This window comes from Squalius cephalus (assembly GCF_949319135.1).
Source record: "Squalius cephalus genome assembly, chromosome: 13".
NCBI lineage: Eukaryota > Metazoa > Chordata > Actinopteri > Cypriniformes > Leuciscidae > Squalius > Squalius cephalus.
The window spans coordinates 27,032,946-27,058,915 of record NC_137134.1 but is presented as its reverse complement, the minus strand read 5'-3'; the positions used below and the strand labels follow the sequence as shown (position 1 = coordinate 27,058,915).

The window sequence follows — 25,970 nt, the reverse complement described above, 5'->3', positions numbered from 1 at the left end:
TTTTTCTGGAAAAAATCCTCCGATGACGCAAAAATCGTCATTTTGCGTCATCTGAGGATTTTTTGGCCAGAGGTTAAAGACTACAGCCAGTAGAAGGAGCTGTCCCGCATGTTTTCAGCCTGCCCATAGGAGGTGGGATCTCACTCACAGAATGAACACACAGTGTCAGCCGTCTTTCTTTGGAAGCTTAGCTAACAGGCTCTTGTTCTGTGGAGAAAGCTGAGTAGTAGGGGTTACCATCCTCTTTTTCCCGGACATGTCCGGCTGTCGAGATCGTTCAAAATGTCCGGGATTCGGCTTTTGCTTTCTGCTAATTTCTAATTTCACATTTCTTCTACATAAATGACCTATTTTAAATACACATTCATCTTTCTAGAGGTGAAGTATCCCTTTAAGACCAGCGCATGCAAATTTGAATTATAACCCAAACACACCTCCATCCAGTACGTATTGGATCATCCAGCTACGTCATCGTGCTACAGGCTGCAGCGAAGGGTGTTTTAAAACTCCCGCTATAATCAAAAAAGCAGTCTACACTGCACAATGAATCTCTTATTTACACCGGGTTTACACTTTGTTGGTAATAGTGAAAGGATTCGCAAGCACACAGAACTCTAAAAGCACACGGTGAACGAGAACATAGGTGTTGTGGCCAATTTCGAGTCCCTGCCAATAATTATTATTAAACACTTGTTAGGCAATTTATTTCAACTTTTCAAATAGGGCACATCATTGGACATCTGTTGGTATTTTAACCACACATAACTGCTTGAACTATGTTGTTTTGTGACGTTACAAATGTGGACAGGAGAACAGAGAAAATGTATCTGTTAATAAATAGCTATGCAAGGAACAGGAATTGTGCAGAGCATCAATGTTTTGCTTTATATCTGGACTTATCTGAAACTAAAGCTTCTGCTCATTTCACACTGTTGGTCTGATCTGACTCCAGAGGTCTGACAGTGATGTCTGGTCTCTTCTTCTCTGATCATCTCACTTCTTGTAGATCTGATGTCATAAACCAGCACAGCAACAGTAGCCACGCCCACCAGAGCAGAGACGACCAATCGGATCACAGCTTCAGTGAAACTACAACTGTGGATGTGGTCTGAAAAGAAAAACAATGATTGTATGGCTCTTACATATACTCCTATAGGTGCTGGTTTTGTGAGTTATTATTAAGAGCTCGAGCATCCACTGGAAAGTTTGTATGCACAGTTTCCTCGCTTAGCCAAATAACATTAGCTAGGATTGCATCATTAACAGAAGCAATTATATACTCTTTAAATGGCACCCAAGGAATCTGTGTGATTGTGTGATTCTTTATCCATGATGATTTGATAAGGCGTTTGTGGCTCGATTAGTCGAGACTGTTTTCCAAGATGGATCCTGCATTTAAACGCGTAATGTACTGTCTGTATAAAGTATCTTCTTATTAAACTGTCTGTACACTTACAAAGTTCTCAATGCTTCGGTTTGCATGTAGGGACCCTCATTATACTACCGTGTTAGTGTGAGGCTATTTTGAGCCTTGTTAGTGGTATTAACTAGTGATTTACTTTTACTTACTCTGTGCCTCACTAGTGTTATAAGCTCATCTGTTTTTAGAGATAAAACACTTTATATTCGATTATCATGAAAACGCATCACAGGGAACGATCGACTCGGTAACCATGTGTTAATTACCCCTAGGTTCATTTTTCACTGGAATAGTCCTTTAATTATCCCAAACAACCAAAGAGCACCGAGATTTTACACCCTGTGCAGCACTTCAATGTCATTCTTTGCTTTAATAGAAAATTGTTTAAAATTATAAAGATATAATGCAAATGAAGGGCAAATTATGCTGTAATTCTCTTATCATATCGGGTGTGTTTGTGCCATTGAAAATTTAAGTTTTTTATATTGCCTTACATATTTTTCTGTGTTTATGCTGCATGAATTAATATCTCTTTAATATATTACGCATGTAGTACCAAATCTGATCTATATATTATGAAGTGTATTACTGAATATAAGATTCGGCAATTCCTTATGTATTATTCAATACATTGTACTATATTAACACAATATATTATTCTGTACCATTTAATATATTGATCATTCTAGGGATTATATATGTTCTTTATGTAAGGGTTACCACAGCAGTGTTTCTGTATCAAGGTAATGTTTGATGTTTAGCTTTGTTTCTGAAAGCCAAAATCTTTTTAACAATCCTTATGTATAGGCACTAGTTCAAAACATCTGGGGTGCATTTCCCAAAGCAAGTTATGTCATTACCTACACAATTCAATTAAACTTGTGACGATAGTTGGCTAACAATGCTTTTGGTAAACACCCCTGATTTGTTCAATTCGCTTATCTAGTAGGCAAACTTTTGCTTCTGATGGATCCAATGATCTAATTTCAGTTAAAAATGTGTAATGTAATTTGAAATGTGTTGCCGTGCCTCCAGGAAAACGGTTTGGAAATGCTGGTCAAAGGAAACCTTAGCTACGTTTCCACCGCAGGAACCAGGGTCTAAATGAAGTTCTGGGTAAATATTTCCCCCTCTGAAAGCCCCTGCTAATGGGAAAGTACTTTTTCAAAGTTCAGGAACTTTCAGGGGTGGGACTTGGGCACTGAACATGCTGATTGGTTGAGTACATGCCACATTTCGATTGGTTGACACCACACAGCATTTTATTTCAACCACCAATTTTTTTTAATCTGTTGTGGTGCGTGCAGTAACAGTTGTTTGTTATTCGAATCAACAATGGAGTTTAAAAAATTAGACCGATGGACCGACGACGAGGTTCAGGCTTTATAAAGGGTTAGTTCACCCAAAAATGTGCATTCTGTCAGTAATTACTCACCCTCATGTTGTTCCAACCCCATAAGACCTTCGTTCATCTTCGGAACACAAATTAAGATATTTTTGATGAAATCTGAGAGCTGATCACTCCTCCATAGGCTTCTATGTGATTGAAACTTGCTGGCCCAGAAAAGTTATTAAAGAGATCGTTAATATAGTCCAAGTGACTACAGTGGCTCAATCTTAAGTTCATCAAGCGACGAGAATACTTTTTGTGCGCAAAAACAAACAAAAATGCCGACTTTATTCTACTATTCATTTCCTTCTCTCTGGGCCTCGAGTTGGTTTACGTAGTGTGTTTGCGCTGCGCGTCTGTGTTGCACGTCATTACTCATTACACACATGACAAGCGTCAACCAATAGTGAGCCTACGTGTGACGTGCAACACAGACGCGCAGCGCAAAAACACTACGTGAACCAACTCGAGGCCCAGAGAGAAGGAAATGAATAGTAGAATAAAGTCGGTATTTTTGTTTGTTTTTGCTAATATAGTCATTTGGTCATTTGGTTTGTTAATATAGTCATTTGGACTATATTAACAATCTCTTTAATAACTTTTCTGGGCCAGCAAGTTTCATTCCCTTAGAAGGCTATGGACGAGTGATCAGCTCTCAGATTTAATCAAAAATATCTTAATTTGTGTTCCGAAGATGAACGAAGGTCTTATGGGGTTGGAACAACATGAGGGTGAGTAATTACTGACAGAATTTTCATTTTTTGGGTGAACTAACCCTTTAAGCTTAAATTCAGAAGAAATCCAGTGGGAATTGTAAAGTAGTGAGCAGTCCTACGTCACCGGATTAATTTGCGTAATCTTCACAGTAGGCTACTTTAGATCGTGGTGGAAACACAGCAGCAACAGGTCTGGGAGTTCCTTAGACAAATTGTTTCAGGTAATTTCGGTGGAAACACGGCTCTAGTGAAATTTCGTGACAGAATGTGTTTACCTGAAAACACTCCAAAAGTCTGTTTTTGTTTTTTGTTTTCTGAATGAAGCACTGGGAAATTACTAGTCATCAAGCTTTGGATATCATCTTTGCGGTCCATTAGTTCGGGGAATAGTTAGACATCGTGGGGCCTTTGAGGAAATACAAAGCTGATTTAATGAGAAAGCTGGCGGCATGTTTCCAGATTGTTATATACTTGGTTCAATAAAGTGAGAATGTATTTGCTTTGTCTGATCACTTATCTTATAAGATGACAGTATATTATCGGTGTATTACTCTTTAACCAGCGCTGGTATGACAGAAGAGACCTGTCCATCTAAAGGACATGAAGAAGGGAAGAGTTCGGGCTGATCACCTGAGCTTTTCAAAGCATGCTTGTGATCAGGATTATGAAGGACTGCTTGCTTTTTAATCAATGCATGTTCCAAATGCTTTTATAAATAATATAGAGAGGGAGGGGGGATTAATGATCTAAAGATCCTCAACCTCTGCATGTGTTTGTGGCATAAAGACAAATACGATTATTTAATAAACTGCTTATTCTGCCCATCATTTTGTCTCCTTCTTCCTGCTCTTCCCCTCTTTCTGCATATTTTTTAAACAGCTGCTGTAAAAGTGGATTATGCCAGTGTTCAAACTTTCTGTTATGATGTTGATGTTTGCTGTTTTTATTTAGTAAGTAGTTCTTAGTTATTTTGCCGTCAAAGCATTATTTAGGCTACGTTTACACGGAAACGATCTGAAGAGAAAACGCAAAAGTGATCACTTTTTATTCTGCGTTTAGACGAGCGTTATCGGGGGGAAATCTGCGTGCATACGGTGACGCAAAAGTGTGTGAAATTTAATGTAGTATGCACTCCAGGCGGCTAGGTGGCAATGTGAAGCACTGATCGGTGCCTTCACTGTCTAGCAAACTTTTGCGTTTTTACCGTTTAGATGGAAACGCGACGGTGGAGCGTTTTTAAGATTTTCACTCTGGAGGGTGGTTTCACTTTTTTGCGTTTTTAAAGCAGGGCTCAGTAGTTTCGGGATTTCTTCGCTGTATTCTCACTTTTTGCTCGCAGGTTTCTCTCTAGAGCTCCACAGCTTCGGAATAGATATTTGACAACACTGTTGTAAAAACTCTTTGGCGATTCTCAGACACCAGAGGCTAGTAGATCAACGACATCAAAGCAGATGGGACATTCTTTAAAACGTCTTCTTCAGTCGGGTTCGAACAGCATGAGGGAGTGCAATAATGACAGCATTTTAGCAGATTTCTTTTGGCTGTAAAGCAATTGTTTACATCGTGAGACCTGATATCACGCGATACATCCTGACGCGGCGGCCGCCGGCCCACCGGCCCAAAGTTGCAAGGGTGGTTTTGCGGCTCACGGGCACCAGGGGGATGCGAGACGACCACCATTCAACCCTAAATCAGTAATATAACCATTACAATGACCCCAAAGCTGTTCGGTTAAGGTAAAAAAGTTACTTAGTTCACCTTTAAGCCCCGAAAACGCTGTCGCCGGCCCTGTCCCAAATGGCACACTCCGGACTTGTGGACTTTCTCAGAGTCCACACTTTGGTGACGTCATGTAGTGCAGACCTATAGGGCCCTTGGCGCGAGTCCACGAGGGCGCATTGAGAAGTTTTTTTGGAAAAGACTCGATCGGCACGCCGGAAATAACGGCCTGGTTGTTGTTGGACAGGAGAAATCACATTTTTGCGCTCCGACATCTTATCTGCATGTCAACTACACAGCCTGCTTTTACAGATCTATATTTTGATATTGTGCATATCACCTGGGCATTAGACAATAAATATATTAACTAAATGATGTATACAGTTGTACATAATAATACATAATGTTCCATTTGAACTAAGATTACAATTTTAAAACATAATTTAAACATTTTTTTTTCAATTTACAGGTTTCAATAGTCATACTATGTTTACATATGACTCAGTAAAGCCCTGCCATTCATTTCTATTTATTTAACGAATCATAATGTGATCGACGTATTAAACGTTCTATTATTATGTTTGAGACATCAACCACTGGTCGATGGCCATAATGTTTGTATAAACTGTAGGTAACAACTGGTAAAATGTAAATTTAGTGCATAAAAATCGTTATATTTTCTTCTCAGCCATGTCCACAATTATCTGTGAGTGAAATCTCCTCCCATCTGTTGTCTGATTGGCCTTTCTCTAGGATTCCTGCCTGGGTACCGTAGTTAAAGGGCGTGAAGCCTGCTTCTATGCGGGCTTCGCGGAAGACCGCTTCAAGGGTACAAGGGGGGCGCTGCTGAGCACACTTCAGAGCGGTAAAATGCTGAATGGGACGGCCTACGGACTCGTAGACTCAGCGAGCACGCGCAATTCAAGTCCATGAGACCGAAAGTCCGCATGAAGTGCGCCATTTGGGACAGGGCCGCCGAAAGGTAAAATATTTGTACGTTTTCACCCGCGAGCGTTCTCGTGTAAACAGGGCCTTATTCACACTATTGTTCAAACATGATAACATATGCAACAACCAGTAAAGACAAAAACAGCATTTTATCTTAATTAGTAGGTTAAATATTTTATAGAATTCGAGTTGTCTAGATCCACTGGTCCAGTGGTCCACACTCTGGTCTAGATCTATACAGTATTTGCACAGATTAACCAAGACATAAACATAAAGTCTCAATCCAAAAAAACATTAACAGTGATGTAAGGATATTGTCTGCTATTCAATATTGTATAGTACTGTAATGATGAACAGTCATATGTTTCTCCTAATACAAATGACACTGCCGGAGATCCACATAGTAATAGACTCTCATTGACTCTCAACTACAACATGCATTGACCCGATGTAAAAACAGAGTGTGTTTGCATATTCAGTCATAATGGGTATAAGCAGCCAAAGCACCATCTTCTGCGTTATAATAATTGATGTTGGAAAATAGGAGTTTGCTTAAATCTTATTCATCAGACTTGTTTCCTTGAAGTAGATTGAATTAAAACCGGTTTGGACATGTAGAATATGAAATATGAGGTTTCTTTTCCCCTATTGACCTTAATTCCTCTACAAGCTGGACTCTTTTACAAACAGTTTCACTTCGCCTCACAAACTGAGCTGATAGTGTATCACGTGCATTCAGTGAATATCCACACACAACTGCTTGAACTATGTTGTTTTGTGACGTTATAAATGTGGACAGGAGAACGCTGAAAAACAATCTGTTGATAAATAGCTGTGCAAGGAACAGGAATTGTGCAGAGAATCAATGTAAGTTTGCTTTATTTCTGCTTTATTCATATCTGGAACTAAACCTTCTGCTCAATTCGCACTGTTGGTCTGATTTGACTCCGAGACAGTGATGTCTGGTCTCTTCTTCTCTGATCAACTCACTCCTTGTAGATCTGATGTCATAAACCAGCACAGCAACAGTAGCCACGACCACCAGAGCAGAGAGAGCCAATCGGATCACAGCTTCAGTGAAACCCAGTGGCGGCTTGTCCATAGGGGGCGCTGGGGCGCCGCCCCCATCAACATTTCAGAAATTAACATGTGTAAAAACATTATATTAAAATAAAAAAAAAAAAAAAAAAAAATAGTTTACTCATGTGCCAGCTGGTAGTAAGAGCCTCAGAATTTAATAAAAACTGTCTTTAATCGATTAACTATTTACTATGTTTTTCAATACGTTTCATGGGCGAGGGACGCCGGACACATGGGTGTCTATGTGAGTACACAAATTCTCGGGCAGCATGTGACCTGAAGCTGGTCTCTGATTGGTTTCTTAAAGATCCTCCTCGGGGCGCAGATCGTTGCGTCCCTGGCCAATCATAATTGGATACATGTTATTTTATCCAATCTGATTGGTTCTCGTCACCTGTCATTCAACTGTACGCGGCGGGAAATAACCTTGCTTTCTACTAGGCTGATCACTTTTTATGACGCAATGGCAGCTGTTAATCAAAATTCTGTCGTTTATTTACAAAAAAACCCTTTCTCAAGACTTTCACTTGAAGAAAAAAAAAAGATTAAGGATCTCGGACCGGAACAACCTGATTTACACATCCAGCAGCAGGCAAGTGACAGAGGACGAAGCTACAAACGGAGTTTTACCCGCGCTTGTTACGAGAAACGGAGCTGGCTGACTGGATGTGATGTTAGCAATGCCCTGTTTTGTTTTCCCTGTCTTCTTTTTCAAAGTGTCGGCACTGAAGTTTTGTGGACAACTACGGGGGTAAGCGACCTCAAACATCTATCTGACAAATGCAAACGTCATGAAAGTAGCCGCAGCCATCTTGAGAATAGCGTGAAACTAAAGTTTTTGGGCAAAGTAAGCATTGCGGAACAACTAGACGAAGGCTACAGGATTGGCATTAGGAAGCACAACGAAGAGGTGACAAAAAATCGACACATACTGTCCAGGATAATAGACTGTGTAAAGTTTTGTGGAGCATTTGAGTTGGCTTTACGTGGTCATGATGAGAGTGAGAGCTCAGATAACCCTGGTATATTTCGCGGGTTGGTGGATTTTGTGGCCTCTCTTGATGGAGCATTGAAAGAGCATCTTGACAGTGCTACCGTATTTAAGGGAACGTCGAAGACTATACAGAACGAGCTTCTGGACTGTATGTTATCTGTTACAAGAGAAGAAATAATCAAAGAAGTCCAGACAAGTAGTTTTTTATCAATCCAGGCAGATGAAACCACAGATATCGCCACACTGGCCCAACTTGTGCTTGTTTTGCGCTACATCGACGACAAAAATAACGTGCAGGAAAGATTTTTTGAGTTCATCCCTCTGCAGTCTGCTACAGCTGAGTCCATTGCTACTGCACTAAAAGAGCGTCTTGCTTCTATCCTCCCTGAGGATCAGAAAAGTAAGCTCATCTGCCAGGCATATGATGGGGCCAGCGTGATGAGGGGTGCCACTGCAGGTGTACAGAGAAAAGTACAAGATGTGTATCCAAATGCCCACTATATCCATTGCTACGCTCATCAGCTCAACCTGATTATGCAGCAGGCCACGTCTCACATTTCCAAGACGAGAATTTTTTTTTCTAACATTGGTGGATTTGCCAGATTTTTTTTAAGTCACCCAAGCGGACATGTTTTCTGGATAAAGTTGTTGCCCATAGACTGCCAAGATCCAGCAATGTCAGATGGAACTTTCATAGCCGTGCCATTAATACAGTTTTTGAGCACAGAGAGGATCTCATTCACTGTTTTGAGAGCATACAAGACTCAGGTGACTTTGACCCCAGTACTGTCAGAGAAGCAGGTGCCCTGGCCATGCTACTGGAGGATGATGATTTTAAGTTCTTTCTGGAACTTTATCACCACATCATGCCACATGTAGACTTCCTCTATGCCAAGCTCCAGAAGAAGAACATTGATTCGGTCCACATCAAAGTGAGCATCCAACAGTTCCAACAGGAAATACAAAAGATCAGGTAACTGTATTCCTGTAATATGATCATTATTTGGTTTCTCTTTCATTATTAACTCTCTCTCTTTTGCCAATATTATAATAAATTAGCTTTGTCCTTTGCAGAAACTCTCTCCACTCCATTGGTGAACAAAGCAGTGGTTCTCAGCCAGCAAAGAGACGGCGGGTGCTCAGTCCGGAAGAACGTGAAAGGATTGGAGCAGAGGTGAGTCTTATAGAAATCAGTCAAAATACTACTTTACAATATTGTTGTGCTGCAGAAATGTCCTGCCTGCATATCATATTCTACAGACTCAAGAAAACAATTTTAGTTTGGTATAAATCCTAACAAAAATCATCATTTTAATATTATACAACAGCATCCCAAAAATAATAAATTGGCAACATAAATATAAATGATCAAATTAGGGATGCAAGTTATCGATTAATTCATTAATCTTTAGTTGATTGACCTTATCGATCGATTAACGATTAACTGATAAGTGGCTATTTTCCTGAGAATGTAAATTTCTTACGGTATCAATAGTGTCTTTAACATAAAAAGCAAAATATTGCTTATATACTGAATAAAAGTGCATGTTATATTGATGTTTTATTGTAATAGTTGTGATACGGTACAGATAATGGCATTTATGTAGTTTAACAATAAATTTTGCACAGAAAATTAAAATGCATAAAAAAAGAATTGTGGACTGGCACCTGTTGCATGTGAAACATTAAACAACATAACATACATTTTAAATAAAAATCTATATGGGTAGGCTTAGCCTACACAATATTAAAGGGGAAATGAAGCAGTCAATCAAGTTTACATGATTTACTAGATGGATTTTCACTTTAATCAACAATTATATAAGAAACATGAGAATGTAAACATATAAAAGAAAAACTTTATATATTTCGCGACCAAGGAGCCGACATTGTGCAGTATTCTAACCTATGACGTCACGGGGTTGGTTGGCTCAGGAATATAATAGGAATATGTAGGTATATCCCGTCATCAAACTGTCTACACCACGACACTTTGACCACAAACAACTAACGTCAGGTACAGTCATTATTAGCTTACAGCTGTAAGCATGAACTAACTCATGCTAACTTAGTGTTTAGCTAACTTAGTGAAGTTTATTAGTACCAGACAAAAACACAGCATGGTAAGTGTGTGCGCCATGGACTGACAGCAGATGAACTCTGACACGGTGGGCATCGCAGTACAACAGCCACGTTACAACAAACACATGCTTACGTAAAACACATACGAGACGTTGAAGAGAGACAGGAATATGATGGCAGACATCGCAAACATATGTTTCAATGTGCAGTTTGTTTACATATAATGTTAGACGTCGTCTTTTTGTCTGGTACTTATAATCTTCACTAAGTTAGCTAAACACTAAGTTAGCTTGAGTTTTATTTATTTAATATTTATTGGACAGGGACAAATCCATAGAACATTGCTTTATAAAGAATACAAAGTAGATGCCATGCATACAGGTTTATAGCCATGACTAATTTGCAACCCCTGTCCCTGGTTAGGCTTGTAAAATTAAAACAAAAATTACAGAGTATTGAATTAAAAATGTATAACCATTAAAATACATGTAATAAATGCATCCCATACATGAAAATAAGATATGGGCTTAAATAAATGTAGAAATCAATATAAAACTAGTCCAGACACATTTAACAATACAAAAACACAAAAATGTGCATATGTCTGTGCATGCTAACTTTGTTTGTATGCATTGTTGTATCCTGTACAGTCAGTGTTTACACAGTTGTTTTAAATGTGTATTAAAAACCTTGAGTTCTGTCAATGATTTAATTTCTGATGGCAAAGTGTTTAGTTCATGCTTATAGCTGTTAGCTAATAATGACGTTAGTTGTTTGTGGTCAAAACACAGTTTGATGTCGGGATCTGCTGAACAGAAAGGAAGATATTTAGAAGAACGTCAGTAACCAGACAGTTTTAGATACCATTGACATGGAAGTCAATGGTATCAAAAACTGTCTGGTTACTGACGTTCTTCTAAATATCTTCCTTTGTGTTCAGCAGAAGAAATGAATTCATACAGGTTTGAAAAAAACATGAGGGTGAGTATATGATGACATTTATATATTGTTTAATTATCTCTATAGGTCTGTGACACAATCCTGGGACACACTAGGGAGCGTTTCTCCTTCACAGACCACCTTGTCTGTGCCACCTTGTTGCAGGGGGACAGGTTTGACGAGTACAAGGATACCTTTCCTGACGATGCATTGAGCAGCACCATCAGAGCGTACCCGATGCTCAATGGAAGCAAGCTCAAGACTGAGCTCAGTCTCATCTACAGCAAGCAAGAGTTCAGTGCCTGCCGTGGTGCTGTGGACCTATTCCAGCTGTTTATGGAGAATAATCTCGAAGAAGTCTTTTCCGAAACTGTGACTCTCCTAAAAGTTATCATAACCACACCCATGACCACGGCTGAAGCTGAGAGGTGCTTTTCAACCTTGAAAAGAATTAAAACCTTTCTCAGAAACACCATGACCCAGGAGAGGCTGAATGCACTGGCATTGCTGTCCATGGAAAAGAGACTTGTCACAGAGATGACTGACTTCAATCAGAGAGTAATTGAGAAATTTGCTGGCCAGAAAGAGAGAAGAGCTAAATTTATGTTCAAGTAGGAAAGATGCTTTTTGGTACTGATTTGTTGATCTGAAATGTATATAAGAGCATTGTTTTATGTTCAAGTAGGAAACATGCTTTTTGTTGCTGCTTTGTTGGTCTGAAATGTACAGACCCTTTCGTCGGAGATAACGTGAATTCATTTAAGAGACCTACAGACCCTTTCCAAAAAATTAGAATATCATGGAAAAGTTAATTATTTCAGGAATTCAACTTAAAATGTGAAACTAATTTTATAAAAAAAGGCTCATTGCTTGCAAAGTGAGATATTTCAAGCCTTTAATTGTTATAATTTTGATGATTATGGCTTACAGCTTATGAAACCCACAAAATCTAAATGTCAGAAAATTAGAATATTACATGAAATCACACAGTAGTTACACAGTAATCCCATGGTCATTGAACCAGGTTTTGGTTATTTTGGCAGTGTGGGCACGTGAAAATCCTGCTGAAAATCATCTTCATCTTCATAAAGCTTTTCTGCTGAAGGAAGCATGAAGTGCTCTAATGTCCTGGAAGTCGTCTACCAGGACATTTAGAGCACTTCATGCTTCTTTCAGCAGAAAAGCTTTATGAAGATGATTTTCAGCAGGATTTTCACCTGCCCACACTGCCAAAATAACCAAAACCTGGTTCAATGACCATGGGATTACTGTGTAACTACTGTGTGATTTCATGTAATATTCTAATTTTCAAATATTTTGATTTTGTGGGTTCCATAAGCTGTAAGCCATAATCATCAAAATTATAATAAATCTAGGCTTAAAATATCTCACTTTGCAAGCAATGAGCCTTTTTTTTATAAAATTAGTTTCACATTTTAAGTTGAATTCCTAAAATAATTTAACTTTTCCATGATATTCTAATTTTTGGAAAGGGTCTGTAAAGGAGAGCAACATTATGTTCAAGTAGGAAACATGCTTTTTGTTACAACTTTGTTGTTCTGAAATGTAAATAAAAATAGATAAAAATAGCTATTTTGTTTCTGCTTTGTATTTTACCGCCCCCCCCCCCCCCCCCCCCCAAAAAAAAAAATGCGCCCCCCCAAAAATAATTATCACCAGCCGCCACTGGTGAAACCACAACAGTGGATTTGGTCTGAAAAAAAAAAACATGATGGTTTTGTGGGTTATTGGGAGATCAACCATCTATTGGGAACAGGGTTATTATAGTTTTGCATTTTTCATTAGTTTTTATTTTTATTTCGTTTTGACTTTTTGTTTTCAAATTCAGTTTAGTTTTAATTAGTTTTTAAAGTGGGTTTGCTAGTTTAGTTTAGTTTTTATTTTTTGAAAATGCTTAGTTTTAGTTTAGTTTTTATTAGTTTTAGTGTTAGTTTTAGTCTTTTTTTGTAATTTGTGTTATTTGTCAGGGGCAAGATTCAAAAAAGTCAGAAAAAGTATTGTGTAATAATAAAAACATAATACAATTTTAGAAAAAAATTCACACCCCATTGAAATTCCTTTACCTCTTACAAAATCCACACGCTGTACCAAAAATCTACACATCTTCTATACAGAATTCACACCCTATACAAATACCACAGCTGTACAATTTTCACACCCTATACTAAATTTACCCTATGGGGAGAGTGGGGTGATTTGTGCCAGGGGGGAAGTAGTTCCACCCATAGATATCATATAAAGGCTAGATGGCTCGTCCGCGCTGCTGGCCAATGGAGCTCGACATCCGCACACGGCGGCCATCTTACGACAGGGTGCTCGCTCACTCATAACATGGTGCATGTACTTTTAAATAACCATAACTTGCTCAATTTTCTACCGATTTTCAAACGGTTTGGTTTGTTATAAACGTCAGAGATGTAGCTATTATACTGCATACATATGAATAATTATGTTCAAAATGTTTAAGCATTCAGAATTATAGCCACGTTAATAACGTTTGTAAGAAACCAAACCGTTTGTAAATCTGTCCAGATTTCAGCGAGATAAGAGGATTTGTGTGCGTGCTGCTCACTCACCTTAATTCACAGAGTCCTGTCCTAAGATGGCCGCCGGTGATGCCGGAAGTGACTCCGCCTTAAGACATCTAGCCTTTATATGATATCTATGGTTCCACCCCTTGTTTCTGGAAAACCATAGAAGAAATTGGTCATGTGACCACATAATTTTGAAAAGCAATCACTTTTACTCATCCTCCAAAGAAGAGAGATACATGGCATGAGAGTTAAGCACATTTTAGTGCAAAAAACTGTTTTTTCCCTTTCAAAGTAAAATTTCTATGATTAAGGTTTTTTGATTGTAGTGTCTGAACAATTATAGACAAGTTTGAAAACATTTCACACATGTTTTAGTGCTTTAGTAGGCTACACAATGAGTCTATACAGTTAGCATGATGTTAGCTCTGCCGTGCAAAGGCAAAAGACCGTAACTTCGTATTTGGTCGAAAATGAGTTATTTATATTTTTGGCACATTCAAGACCTTCTTTATCATGTGGATAAGTATCTTGAATCAATTCCGTTTTTTTTTCGAGAAAATAATGATTTGTCTTAACAGTAACTTCCAAAAGCCCATGAGAAACCAAGGATTTATTTTATCAAAAATTAAAGTAAAAATAGTGAAATATTATTACAATTTATAACAGATGTTTTCTATGTGTGAATATATAGTAAAGTGTAATTTATTCCTGTGATCAAAAGCTGAATTTACTCCAGTCTTCAGGGTCACATGATCCTTCAGAAATCACTCTAATATGATGATTTGATGCTTAAGAAACATTTATGATTATTATCAGTATCAAAACCGTAACATCAGTTACCGCTCTTTGGCTTTGTTTTGGAACGCTCAAATTACGAGTTACGGTGTTCTGCCTTTGTTTAGCCGCGCGTCAATATGAAGTTACTGTGCCGGTGTTCAATCAAATAATGCTACCTACCAGATTGTACGGTTATCTGCCTTTGTTTTAATGTCCATTAAAATTAAAATTACGGTGTAGCTGTGTACTTTGTACAGCTGCCATCAGTCGCTCTAACTTCTGATGTCCTCAGAGCGGTCAGAACATATGGTCTGCTCCATCGACAAACGTGCGATATCGATCGCGAAGGATTATGCAGAGTTGACAGAAAAACGTTACACATTGCCGTATCAGATGAATACAACCAAGAATTAAAGCTCGGCAAACTAGCTGACAGAGTGCCAAAACTTCGCCTTCAGCCCCGCCCTAAACGCGGTCGAGTCAACGCTGGACTAATAGGAGGTATTTTGTCATGTCAAATGTATTAATAATGCCATTAGAATGCAACCAAAGCACAGGACAGCAATAAGTAGATGGCTATAAATAATTGTAAATCATACAAAATAAATGCCATGATCACTAGATTTTATACAGGTGTGTACTATAATGATTTTGTTAATGGTGATCAGCAACTAAATATTGATAATGTGGAAGTTACTGCCTTTTGCCTTGGCATGACTTTTCACTTTTTGCTGACAATACAAAGGCAGAGTACAGTAACTTTAAAATAGTGGTCAAAAGTCAAGTTTGAGCTCAAGATTTTTTTATGTATATAATTTCCATTACTAAAACATCTATTTGCCAGATTTCCAGTGTCCTACCTATAATTAATTTGGCGGGACAACTAAAAATCTTTAAAGTCATTTTTCTCAGTTCCACACTCTAGCGACTTAAGGTCTTTTGCCTTTGTAGGGCAGAGCTCTTAACTGCTGGATCATGCTAGTTTTTCAAACTTGTGGGTCTGGGGTGATTTGTGCCAAAGGGCCTGGGTTAAGTTGTGCCAGATCCAGACCACCTAGACCTACATACTCACAGGGGATAATCTTGAGAAGTGAGGAGATGGGCATGCCTCATCATTGTTTTACTTGGGCCTGCCTGCTATTTGTTTAATTTAGCTAACACTGATTTCTGTTTTGGGTTTGCACTATATTATTAAAGAGAAGTTTTATTCCGTTTTTAAGTGGCCTATGTCACAATAGGATGTTTAGAAATTAGCCTAGTCACTTTATTCTTATATGTTACATAATTGACAGACAGCGCTATGTCAACAGGCATCTATTGCCAAAGCCTTTTTGCCTGAAATGAGTCACAAATATCATATATTGTGTTGCTATGGTGCTCTAAATGGTTGCTAGGGCGTAGCTTGATAGCTTCACAATGATCCTGAGAGACTGATTGGTCGTCTGAGTAAAATGAGCCCGCCCCCTTGTCTCTATGACACTGTGATCCAGAGTTATGTTCAATACAAAATCCCTATGCAATTGACCATAGTAGGAAAAACGCATGCTATGGTATTCCAGGGTGACAAAATCTAAATAAACCTTAAATGAGTAATTTTGTATTGAATTTGTCTTGCTTTCATATAGCATTACAGTTCATAACATTAAAATGTTCTGTTTTACTTCACAAATCACTGGCACAATTTACCCCAATGTATTCCCCTAAAGGCACAACTTACCCCGCACCAGGGGCAAGTTGTGCCATGAGACCACTTTTTCCCCAAAAGCTATATTTCTGAAACAATTTATTTTAGATCCAAAGTTATTGTTCTCAGGGATGCACCACATCCTGAAATATATGTACATCGTTAAGTTGAAGGAATTACTGCCATGGCCTCACTTTAAAGTCACTTTGAGTAAAAACTGGCACAACTCACCCCACTTTCCCTACAGTCAATAGCCTACTCATCTGGATTGAAAGCAGCAAACATTAAGTGTAAAAGTAAAAAAATGACATAACATTATTTAATGTTTGTATCAAAGCTTATATAGTGTTTTGACATCAACAACCACAACCAAAAAGTGCATTTTACCCATAGACTGTAAAGATTTTACCTCAAACTTGCGACTAGTTAACTTTCTAAAAAAGGCGCAATCGCTTCTTGGGTCGACATTAACACACTGACAAAATTATATTCAGAATTTAAAATATTTTGATACCACTTTTTAATGTGTGATTGTAAGGTGTTCACGAGATAGAGATACCAACCTTTAGCGAACTTGCTTTCAACATCTAACGAACACTCGTTCTCATGGAGACGCGGTGTGCACGGAGGGGAGGGGCTGTGTGTGTGTGTGTGTGTGTGTGTGTGTGCGCGCGTGCGCGCTCATGTGAGAGACGCATGAGTGACAGAGACGGAGGGAGAGAAGGGAAAGGAAATGCAGCTGAACGAATACGCTGCGTGTTTTAAATAGCGTTAAAAAATGAAAGACCTTGACAAAGACGAAAACTAAGGCCATTTACTCTATAATTTTATTTTATTTTAGTTAGTTTTGCCAAACACACATTACAGTTTTAGTTAGTTATCGTTTTCTTGTAATGCCTCGTTTTTATTTTTATTTCAGTTAACGACAATGTTTTTTCCCACCTAGTTTTCGTTTTTTCGTTAGTTTTCGTTAACGATTATAACCTTGATTGGGAAGGCAATGAATCCACAAGTTTTAGTGTGTGTGTGTGTGTGTGTGTGTGTGTGTGTGCGTGCGTGTGTGTGTGTGTGTGTGTGTGTGTGCATGCTCACTTTCCTTGCTCAGCCAAATAACATTAGCTAGGGTTGTTTAATATAGGCAATTCTACTCTTTTAAGGGCTTTAGCGCTGTCTTTAGTCTCAGTTCTCCTAGAAATGTGAGTGATTGTAATTCTTTCTCCATGATCTATTTTCTCATCAAGTATGTAATGTTTTCTAGAGCACACCCAACACGGCTCTCGGACACGGGATTCAATTCTCTTTTGCTCCTCTGTGGTCTGTTCTCAATTCCTGTAAACTCACATACAAAAACAAGCAAATACGCCCTGTCCCCAATAGCCATAAACCATAAATCCCAGGGAATGCATGAGCTGATGTAATATGAACCTATATGTACTGCATCAATTATGTATATGTATTAGGCTCCGAGTGGGATTTGAACCGTGGTCTACGGCATAAGAGGCAAAAGACCGCAGCCTAGCATCAATCGCTTGTGTGCTTCTTGGGATCAGAGGAGTGAGGTTTACCTGCACAGCTCTTACTAGCTCCATTACACAGGCCACTATGAACTAACAGTGGATTTCAGAGTGAAAAACTAATATCACACTGATTTACCTGAACACATCTAACAGAGTTCTGCTCTGTAAATAAACACTAATATCATCAGTGATGTACCTGAACTTGGCTGACAGAGTTCAGTAATGTTGTCAACCTCGGTCTGGTTGACGGTTGAATTGTTCACAGCCCAGCTGGACGTCACACAATTTGAGCTTGATGATCTTTCTGATGATGAAGAATATAGTGGAGTCACTGATAATGATAGATAACTGTGATGTCAGTCTCACACACTTCTGATCTTAATTAAAGCAGTCAATATCATAAGATGTGGATGTAAGGAATATTGAAAAGAATAGAAAGATTAGAACATTGCAATGACAAAGATATATTTCAAATGAAGAATGGTCAGTAAATTACGCCATAATGGTCAACTCACCATTGACAGTAACATTGAAACTCTTGTATTTGGTCTCTCCACTGAGAATTGTTAGTTTATAAAGTCCAGAGTCTGTGGTTCTAGTGTTTGTGATGGTCAGAGATCCGGTTTGATCCAGTTTCAGTCTGTCTCTGAATCTCTCATCATACGTAGAGCTGGTTTGTGTAAGTCTGTCGACTTCAGCGATTCTTGTGCTTCCAAACGTCCACTGTATCATCAAATATTGCTGTGTTTCAGTAACATCAGTGTTTAGAGTGACAGAATCTCCCTCCATCACTGACACTGACTTCACTGCATCTGTCACATCTGGAAAACAAACAGAAATATACTCTGTCACAGACTAAAGGCCCGTTCACACCAAGAACGATATCTACAAAGATAACTATATCTACAAAGATAACTAGGCCTATACTGACAACGATAACTATTGATAACTATTTAGGGTAAGATTTTCCTACCCTAAATATATAAAACTTTTATTTTTGCGAGTGAATGCAGCACAATCGCGAACAGAAATTGACAACTTTAAAGGCGATTTTCTCAATGTTTAAATTTTTTGCACCCTCAGATTCCAGATTTACAAATAGTAATATCTCCGCCAAATATTGTCCTATCCAAACAAACCATACATCAATGGAAAGCTTATTTAATTCAGCTTTGAGACTGAATCTCAATTTCCAAAAATTGACCCATGTGACTGGTTTTGTGGTCCAGGGTCACATAACAATGAAAGATCATCAGTATAAATTAAAAAAGTTGCAAAATAAAAGAAGAAAAAAACAGACCAACAGACAGATTGTGGCTTGTGACACAAAAATGACACAATATGGCTGTTCGGTATAATTTAAACAAAACTGTTATTGAAATTTTGAATAAATTATAGAGACAAATTGAGAAAAGGCTCCGAGGCACACATATTAAATACATTTCTGGACAGCATTCGATAATCAAGGGCCCGTCGGCATTGGCCCCAATTCATAATACATCCCTATGTACAATTAATATTTTATTTATCCAGGTCTAAGCTGTTGATTGTATAATAAGAGCATTTGCAAGACTGCAGAAGTGTCAAGCTGTTTTGGGTGGTTCTGAAATTATTTGTTCCTCATTAATGGACACAAGCAATTCTTCTTTTTGAGTGTCACGTGATATTTATTGAGCACTAATTTTTGTGTACTAACAGAAGTGAAACATTAAAATACTCATCTGTGGATCCGCTGATTTAATGTTATTCAGTTTACATGTTATATTTACTGATTGGACCATGGACTAATTTAATTTGCGTGAGAATATTAAACATTATGTTAAGAAATGTTATAAAGCGCTTTAAGATAAATTAATTTTTGATAACATGTTATATTTTTTAAGAAGATAAACTTTGCATGTTATAATTTTATAAGAAGATCAACTTTGTTTTGGTCGCCTACATTTGTAGTAGGCCTAGTATTCCTTCAGCAAAATTACACATCAGGCTCCTAAACTAATAAATAGAATTGCTTTCGTAAAGATATTAAAGTTATGAGAAACTGAAAACCTTTTTTTATTATTATTGAAACAACAGTAAAACAATCCTGACTTTTAAACGGATGCTTCTAAAAGTACATGAAGTCATAAAAAATACCAACCAGACGACCCAAGCACACACAGAACAAAACAAAAGCGTTAACCATATCTAGCCGTTTGCCAAACACTCTAACAACTCTGTAAATAATATCTGACAATGTCTCGTTCTCCCGTTCACTTTTGTCGTCAGTGCCCATAGAGTTGGTTCGCTAGCAGGCGTTCCCATTGCTGGTTGCCTAGTAACGATTATGATTGACATAAGGGGATGTCATGCTATGTTGTTGACATCGAAAAAGTTTTCTTACCACAAAAACAAACAAACAAACAAACAAAACAAAACAAAAAAAAAACCTTTGGAGGGGTAATATTGTAAATAAATGGAATAAACCCATTAAACGTTTAATATCAAACATGAATTAACATGCTATTCATTTAACATCCAGAGGAATCGTCGCGCATTTGAGATGAGTTTGAGATATGTATGATGACATAATATAGCCATACTTCTGTAATTAAACATTATATAAATTATCATTATATAATAGCTACTCCAATGGCGATAAATTATGATATATGAATGAATGTCACATGACTATATTTTGTTACCATTCTTTTGAAGGGTCATGAAACCCTAAACTAAATTTTAACAGAGGTACGTATGTTAAACATCATTGAAGACAATGCTAGCATCTGTTATAATTGTAGGGGGAGACTTCTCAAAAACAGCCCTCCCTCCCCTGGAGGACGTGCACGCACCCTTTTCTCTTCCTTAAATTCCAGGAAGAAGTTACTGCAGCAGCGACGTAGCCTAGTGTTTTGCTTGTCCCTAAATTCCTCTCAACTCATCGTCATTAATTTAGTTAGAAATATAGAAAATCGCAATTCTCAGTTGGCAAAAACGTCTCTCTGTTGACTTTTTGTGTGATACATTGACGCATGTCAGTCGGCTGTGCGGTTCTGAAACACAGCGGAGATTGCGGGACGAAAAGCCTAATCTATCTCTATAGATCATCTTTATTGATTAAGATTCTACGCAGATCTAATATGCAAAACATGTTATTGTTCTTTCTATTGTTGTTTTTCATGGACAGTAAGTAATGGATTTCTGTTTATCTTTCGGTTTCATTTAGCCTATGCGTTGAACGCGAAATGGCGCCCAAGAAACAGACACAGACGTGTAATAAATAAATAATGTAGCAAATGCGGTTGTGCCAACACTTATAATGTCGCAAATGTGGTTGTTTGTGTTAAATGGCAAATCGCAATGTATCAGTTGCCGTCGACATCTTCTCAAAAGTAAACTTTTCTCACCACGGTGACCACACCCTCATACCCAGAGCATACAGTTTGTCTAGCAAAAAAGTGAATTTGCTGTAATTCCTATTATTTCTGGAAGTTGTTCATTTACAGGGTCTAACCAATTCTACTATAACCAGTAAAGTTAGCTTTTTTATATGAATTGTATTTTGAACACCATTCCTAACATCAAGAAGAAGGCATGTGGTAGAGTCTGATCTGTAAAACTGATGGTTTCTGCTCTAGGTGTGTGTGGTGCAGAGACGGAGGCTGTGATGGAGGGAGATTCGGTCACTCTACACACTAATCTCTCGGACATACGGAACGATGATACCATACTGTGGCTGTTTGGACCTAAAGACTCTGTCATATCTCAAATAACGAGAAAGCGTGACTTGAACTCCATTTATTTAACCGATAATGTGAGATTCAGAGGCAGATTACAGGTGGACCAAAACACTGGATCTCTCACCATCAGAAACACCAGAATCAGACATTCAGGACAATATAAACTCTCTATCTCTAGAAAAAAGACTACAATAAAGATATTTAATGTTACTGTCAGTGGTGAGTAGGCTATCCCACATGTCTTTCAATGTAACAATGATCCGGTTTAGATTAGCACCGTCTGTGTATTAATTAGATCATTCTTTTATTTATAATAAACCATCTCGGACACCACAAGAGACATCAAAAATGTGACTTGAAGCATATTATAAAACATGATTACACTTTATGTTAAGGTGATGTTGTTACATTGTTACTCAAATAAGAACTGAGTATTATAAATTAACTACTCTATAGTTTGGTTTAGGGTTTAGTTAGTTTTAATTATGCACAATTTACTGTTATTACTATAGTAACCATGTAGTAACGTGTAACCACATCACCTTAAGATAAAGTGTTACCTAAAACATTTATAAGAGTGACTCACTCATTTTTACTCGCATGAAATTACTTAATTTATAAGGTCTATATTTATGCACACATATTATATTTGAATCAGTTAACTCAAACTGAGACAGTAATATGATGTTTCTTTCTGTGTCACATGACAGTGTGATCTGTTATCTGTCAACATGTCAATGTTTATGATCGTATGTACTAATACGAGCAGAAATATGCTTTTTATCAGCTTTATTATTAACCTTTCTCTTCAAAAGCTGTACATATCTGAGTGATGGCTGTGTATAAATTACATTTACTTTAAATGTACTCTTTCCTTCCAGAAGTTTAATCTCTTGCTGAGAAACTGTTTCTGCTTGTTTCCAGGTTTGGTTAATGAGACGGATGAAGTGAAGTCCATTTCTGTGATGGAGGGAGAGTCTGTCACTCTAAACACTGATGTTGAAGTACAGAGAGATGATCTGATCGGGTGGAGGTTTGGAGATAAAGGCATTCTCCTGGTTAAAATTGATCTAGAAACTAACAAGACGTCACTAAACGATGCTGATGAGAGATTCAGAGGCCGACTGAAGCTGGATCATCAAACTAGATCTCTCACCATCACAAACTCCAGAACCGAACACAGTGGACTTTATGAACTACAGATCAGAGGCCGTGAGAGCTCACAGCGATTCCTTCTGTCTGTCAATGGTGAGTCTTTATTAGTCATTCAATGTATTGACATGCAGTATTATTAAATCAGATGCTTGGATTAAAATTAGACTCTTGGACACAGCATTTGTGTTTGTGTTCTTGTCATGTTGATGAAGTTAATTTCAGTGTGGTCACACAAAAGGGTCTGATATAATGACCTTAAAAAACCTTATAATTCCTCATGTTTCTTATTTTTCATAGAATATTTTTTCAATATATTTAAAAAAAAAATTGTATGTTAGATTTCCTGTCCTATTCAATACACTAACTTTTATATTATATTATATTATATTATATTATATTATATTATATTATATTATATTATATTATATTATATTATATTATATTATATTATATTTAAAGCCTATCATGTTTACATCGAAAACCTACTGTAAAACTATTTGAACATGATTAAATACTCCACAGTTTAAACATTTGGGGTTAATTTTATATATATTTATATTTTATTTTAGATATAATTATATATTATATTTATATATTTATATATGTATTTTATATATAATTTTATATTTATAGTCAATATTAAAGGTCAATATTATATATATATTATTTATATTTATATACAATATTATATTATATATATATACTGTATATATATATATTAGTGCTGGGAAAAATTAATCGCGATTAATCGCATCCAAAATAAAAGTTTGTGTTTGCATAGTATATATGTGTGTACTGTGTATAATTATTTTGTATATATAAATACACACATATGCATGTATATATTTAAGATTTTTATTTATTTATGTATAAATTATTTATATTTATATATAATATAAATTATGTATAAATGTATATACAGTATATGCATGGAAATATTTCTTAAATAAATACATGCATAAGTGTGTATTTATATATACAAAATAATTATACACAGTACACACATATATATTATGCAAACACAAACTTTTATTTTGGATGCGATTAATCGCGATTAATTTTTCCCAGCACTAATATATATATATATATATATAGAAGCCCTTCTTCTTTGTACCTGAATGATTTATATTTTGAGAAAGTTTGCATTGGAACTTTTGATTCTCCTTCGTCTTCTTCTGCCTGCAACACACCGTGACAATAATAATCAGAAATGTTTCGTGAGCATCAAAACAGCATATTAGTCTGAAGGATCATGTGACACTGAAGACTGAATTCAGCTTTGTCATTGCAAGAATAAATTACATTTTAAAATAATTCAAATAGAAAACTTTATTTTAAATTGTAATAATAATATTTCAGAAAATGTACTGTTTTTTTTTCTGTATTGTTGGTCAAATAAATTCAGCTGGTGAGCAGAAGGGACTTTTTCAAAAACATGAAAACATCTACAGACCACAAACTTTTGAATGGTAGTTTATGTCAGAAAATCATCATGGTAACTAAATTAGGGAAAAGCCTTCTCATAATAATATGATTCACACAGAGAAATGATCAACTTCAAACTGAATTAGATCAAAATTAATGACTTTATCTCTCTTTATCTGTTCCAGATCCGGGTCTGTCTCCAGGTGCAATAGCAGGAATAACTGTTGCTGTTCTGCTGGTTCTGGTTGTAGTTGTGATTTACCTTCACTGCACGATCTCTAAGCTAAAAGAACAAGGGGGTAAGTATTACAATTTATACAAGCTAGACAACAACGAGCTTTATTTATGCTATAGTAGCGTTTAAATGTGTAATATGATTTTTTGAATGGTTTCTGCTTTCTGATTGATCATACTGCAATAATTAATGAACATCTGTGATATTAGAGGAAATATACTGTCAGTTTTACAATAGCTTCTCATATTAAGATCTGACACTATAAAGCTTCAGATCACTGATGGAGTCCATTACTTGGTTCAGTATTTTGAATGGGAAATTAGATGAAAAACATTTCAGCAGGTGGTCTATTAAATTCTCTAATTGGAGCATAAAATTATATGTTATAGTATGATATGTATGATATGCAAATAGTATGTTTTTTATTATTATTATTATTATTATTATTATTATTATTATTATTATTTTGCGTGCCTGTGATCTCAGCTGAGTCTAAATGGGATTGTAATGGGGGTGTTAAATTCTGCATCAGCAGATTTTCTGTTTTCACATTTATTTTGTAGAACTATCTTGATTCTGGGTGAATCAATTAATTCACCTTACAAATCATCCTTTATGTCTCACAAGGCATCTTTGTACAGTTAATATTTAATTAATTAATTTTCTAACATTATTTCTGCAATTGTAATTTCTGTATAAATGCAATTATGCCACCTATGCAGCACTTGACCTCATGAACACATTTCTGTTGTCCATTTCTATGTGTTGCTGTGATAGTGTTTGAGAACAAGAAAGTGGAGGAGGGAGAATCTCTCTGTCTACCAGCTGGTGTTCCTGAACTACACAAAGATGACAAGATACAGTGGTATTATAAAGATGAAAGTGAAGAAATTCTCATAGCTGAAATCAATAAAGAGACTAAAGAGACCTCTATATATGATGGTGCTGATGGGAGATTCATAAACAAACTGACACTGAATTCTCAGACTGGAGATCTCACCATCACAGACATCAAAACCCTTCATGCGGGAATCTATAGACTCAAGATCAGGAGCAAAATGAGAACCAAACACAACAGATTCATTGTTATGGTGACTGGTGAGTATACCAAGTCTTTAAATGTGTTAACGGTTTTGCACTAAAGGCTGGAATGCACAACACGACTCGTTGCATATATGCATATTTAGGTTTTTCCATGTAAACTGAAGCATTCCTCAAATTCCATTCTTTCCTAAGGGGTTAAATTGACCCGTGAGAGAAGGATTTGTTACTTTTTAAAAATTTAAAATGTAAAATTCACAAAACTCCTCGAATCCAGTCATTTTCGTGGTTCAAGTGCGACAAAAGCCCTAGGGTCTTGGACCACTCTGACGAACACTAAATAAAAAAATACAATAAAAAAAGTTTTGCGTCAAATTAATGACCCGAGGACAGGATGACAGTGTAATATTGCATAATGTAGAAAATGATTTGTGAATGTAGGTAATATAATCGTGTAGAGATTAGTTCATGGATAACTAAGTGTCTTTGGCTATCTCTAAACATGCCAAAATAGGTTAAAGAGTCATCTAAATGCATCTGATGTAGAAACTACAAACTAAATTCATTCACA

At 36.8% G+C, this 25,970-nt stretch overlaps 2 protein-coding genes across 9 annotated transcripts in view; one reads left to right on the top strand and one right to left on the bottom strand.

The window, feature by feature from the left end:
* Positions 1-525: 525 nt before the first annotated feature.
* LOC307169789 (uncharacterized protein) lies at positions 526-23,832 on the bottom strand. Its single transcript, XM_079890609.1, has 4 exons — positions 23,813-23,832; positions 18,337-18,642; positions 18,018-18,125; positions 526-1,108 (listed from the first exon to the last, which is right to left on the bottom strand). The coding sequence occupies exons 2-4, from the start codon at positions 18,608-18,610 to the stop codon at positions 897-899; spliced, it is 594 nt and encodes a 197-aa protein (XP_079746735.1). The 5' UTR covers positions 18,611-18,642; positions 23,813-23,832; the 3' UTR covers positions 526-896.
* The window catches only part of LOC307169763 (uncharacterized protein), a 33,593-nt gene continuing 28,272 nt past the window's right edge, over positions 20,650-25,970 (top strand). For 6 of the 8 annotated variants that reach the window (XR_013823187.1, XR_013823188.1, XR_013823189.1 and 3 more), the window contains exons 1-5: positions 20,667-20,989; positions 21,442-21,762; positions 22,468-22,791; positions 24,309-24,422; positions 25,136-25,456. Coding sequence is in view for 1 of the 8 variants with exons in the window: in XM_079890568.1 (XP_079746694.1) it covers positions 20,836-20,989; positions 21,442-21,762; positions 22,468-22,791; positions 24,309-24,422; positions 25,136-25,456 (1,234 nt within the window). In the remaining 7 variants the exon portion in view is untranslated. Of the gene's footprint in view, positions 20,990-21,441; positions 21,763-22,467; positions 22,792-24,308; positions 24,423-25,135; positions 25,457-25,970 lie in introns of all 8 variants that reach the window. The other 2 variants (XR_013823192.1, XM_079890568.1) reach the window with 2 other exon arrangements.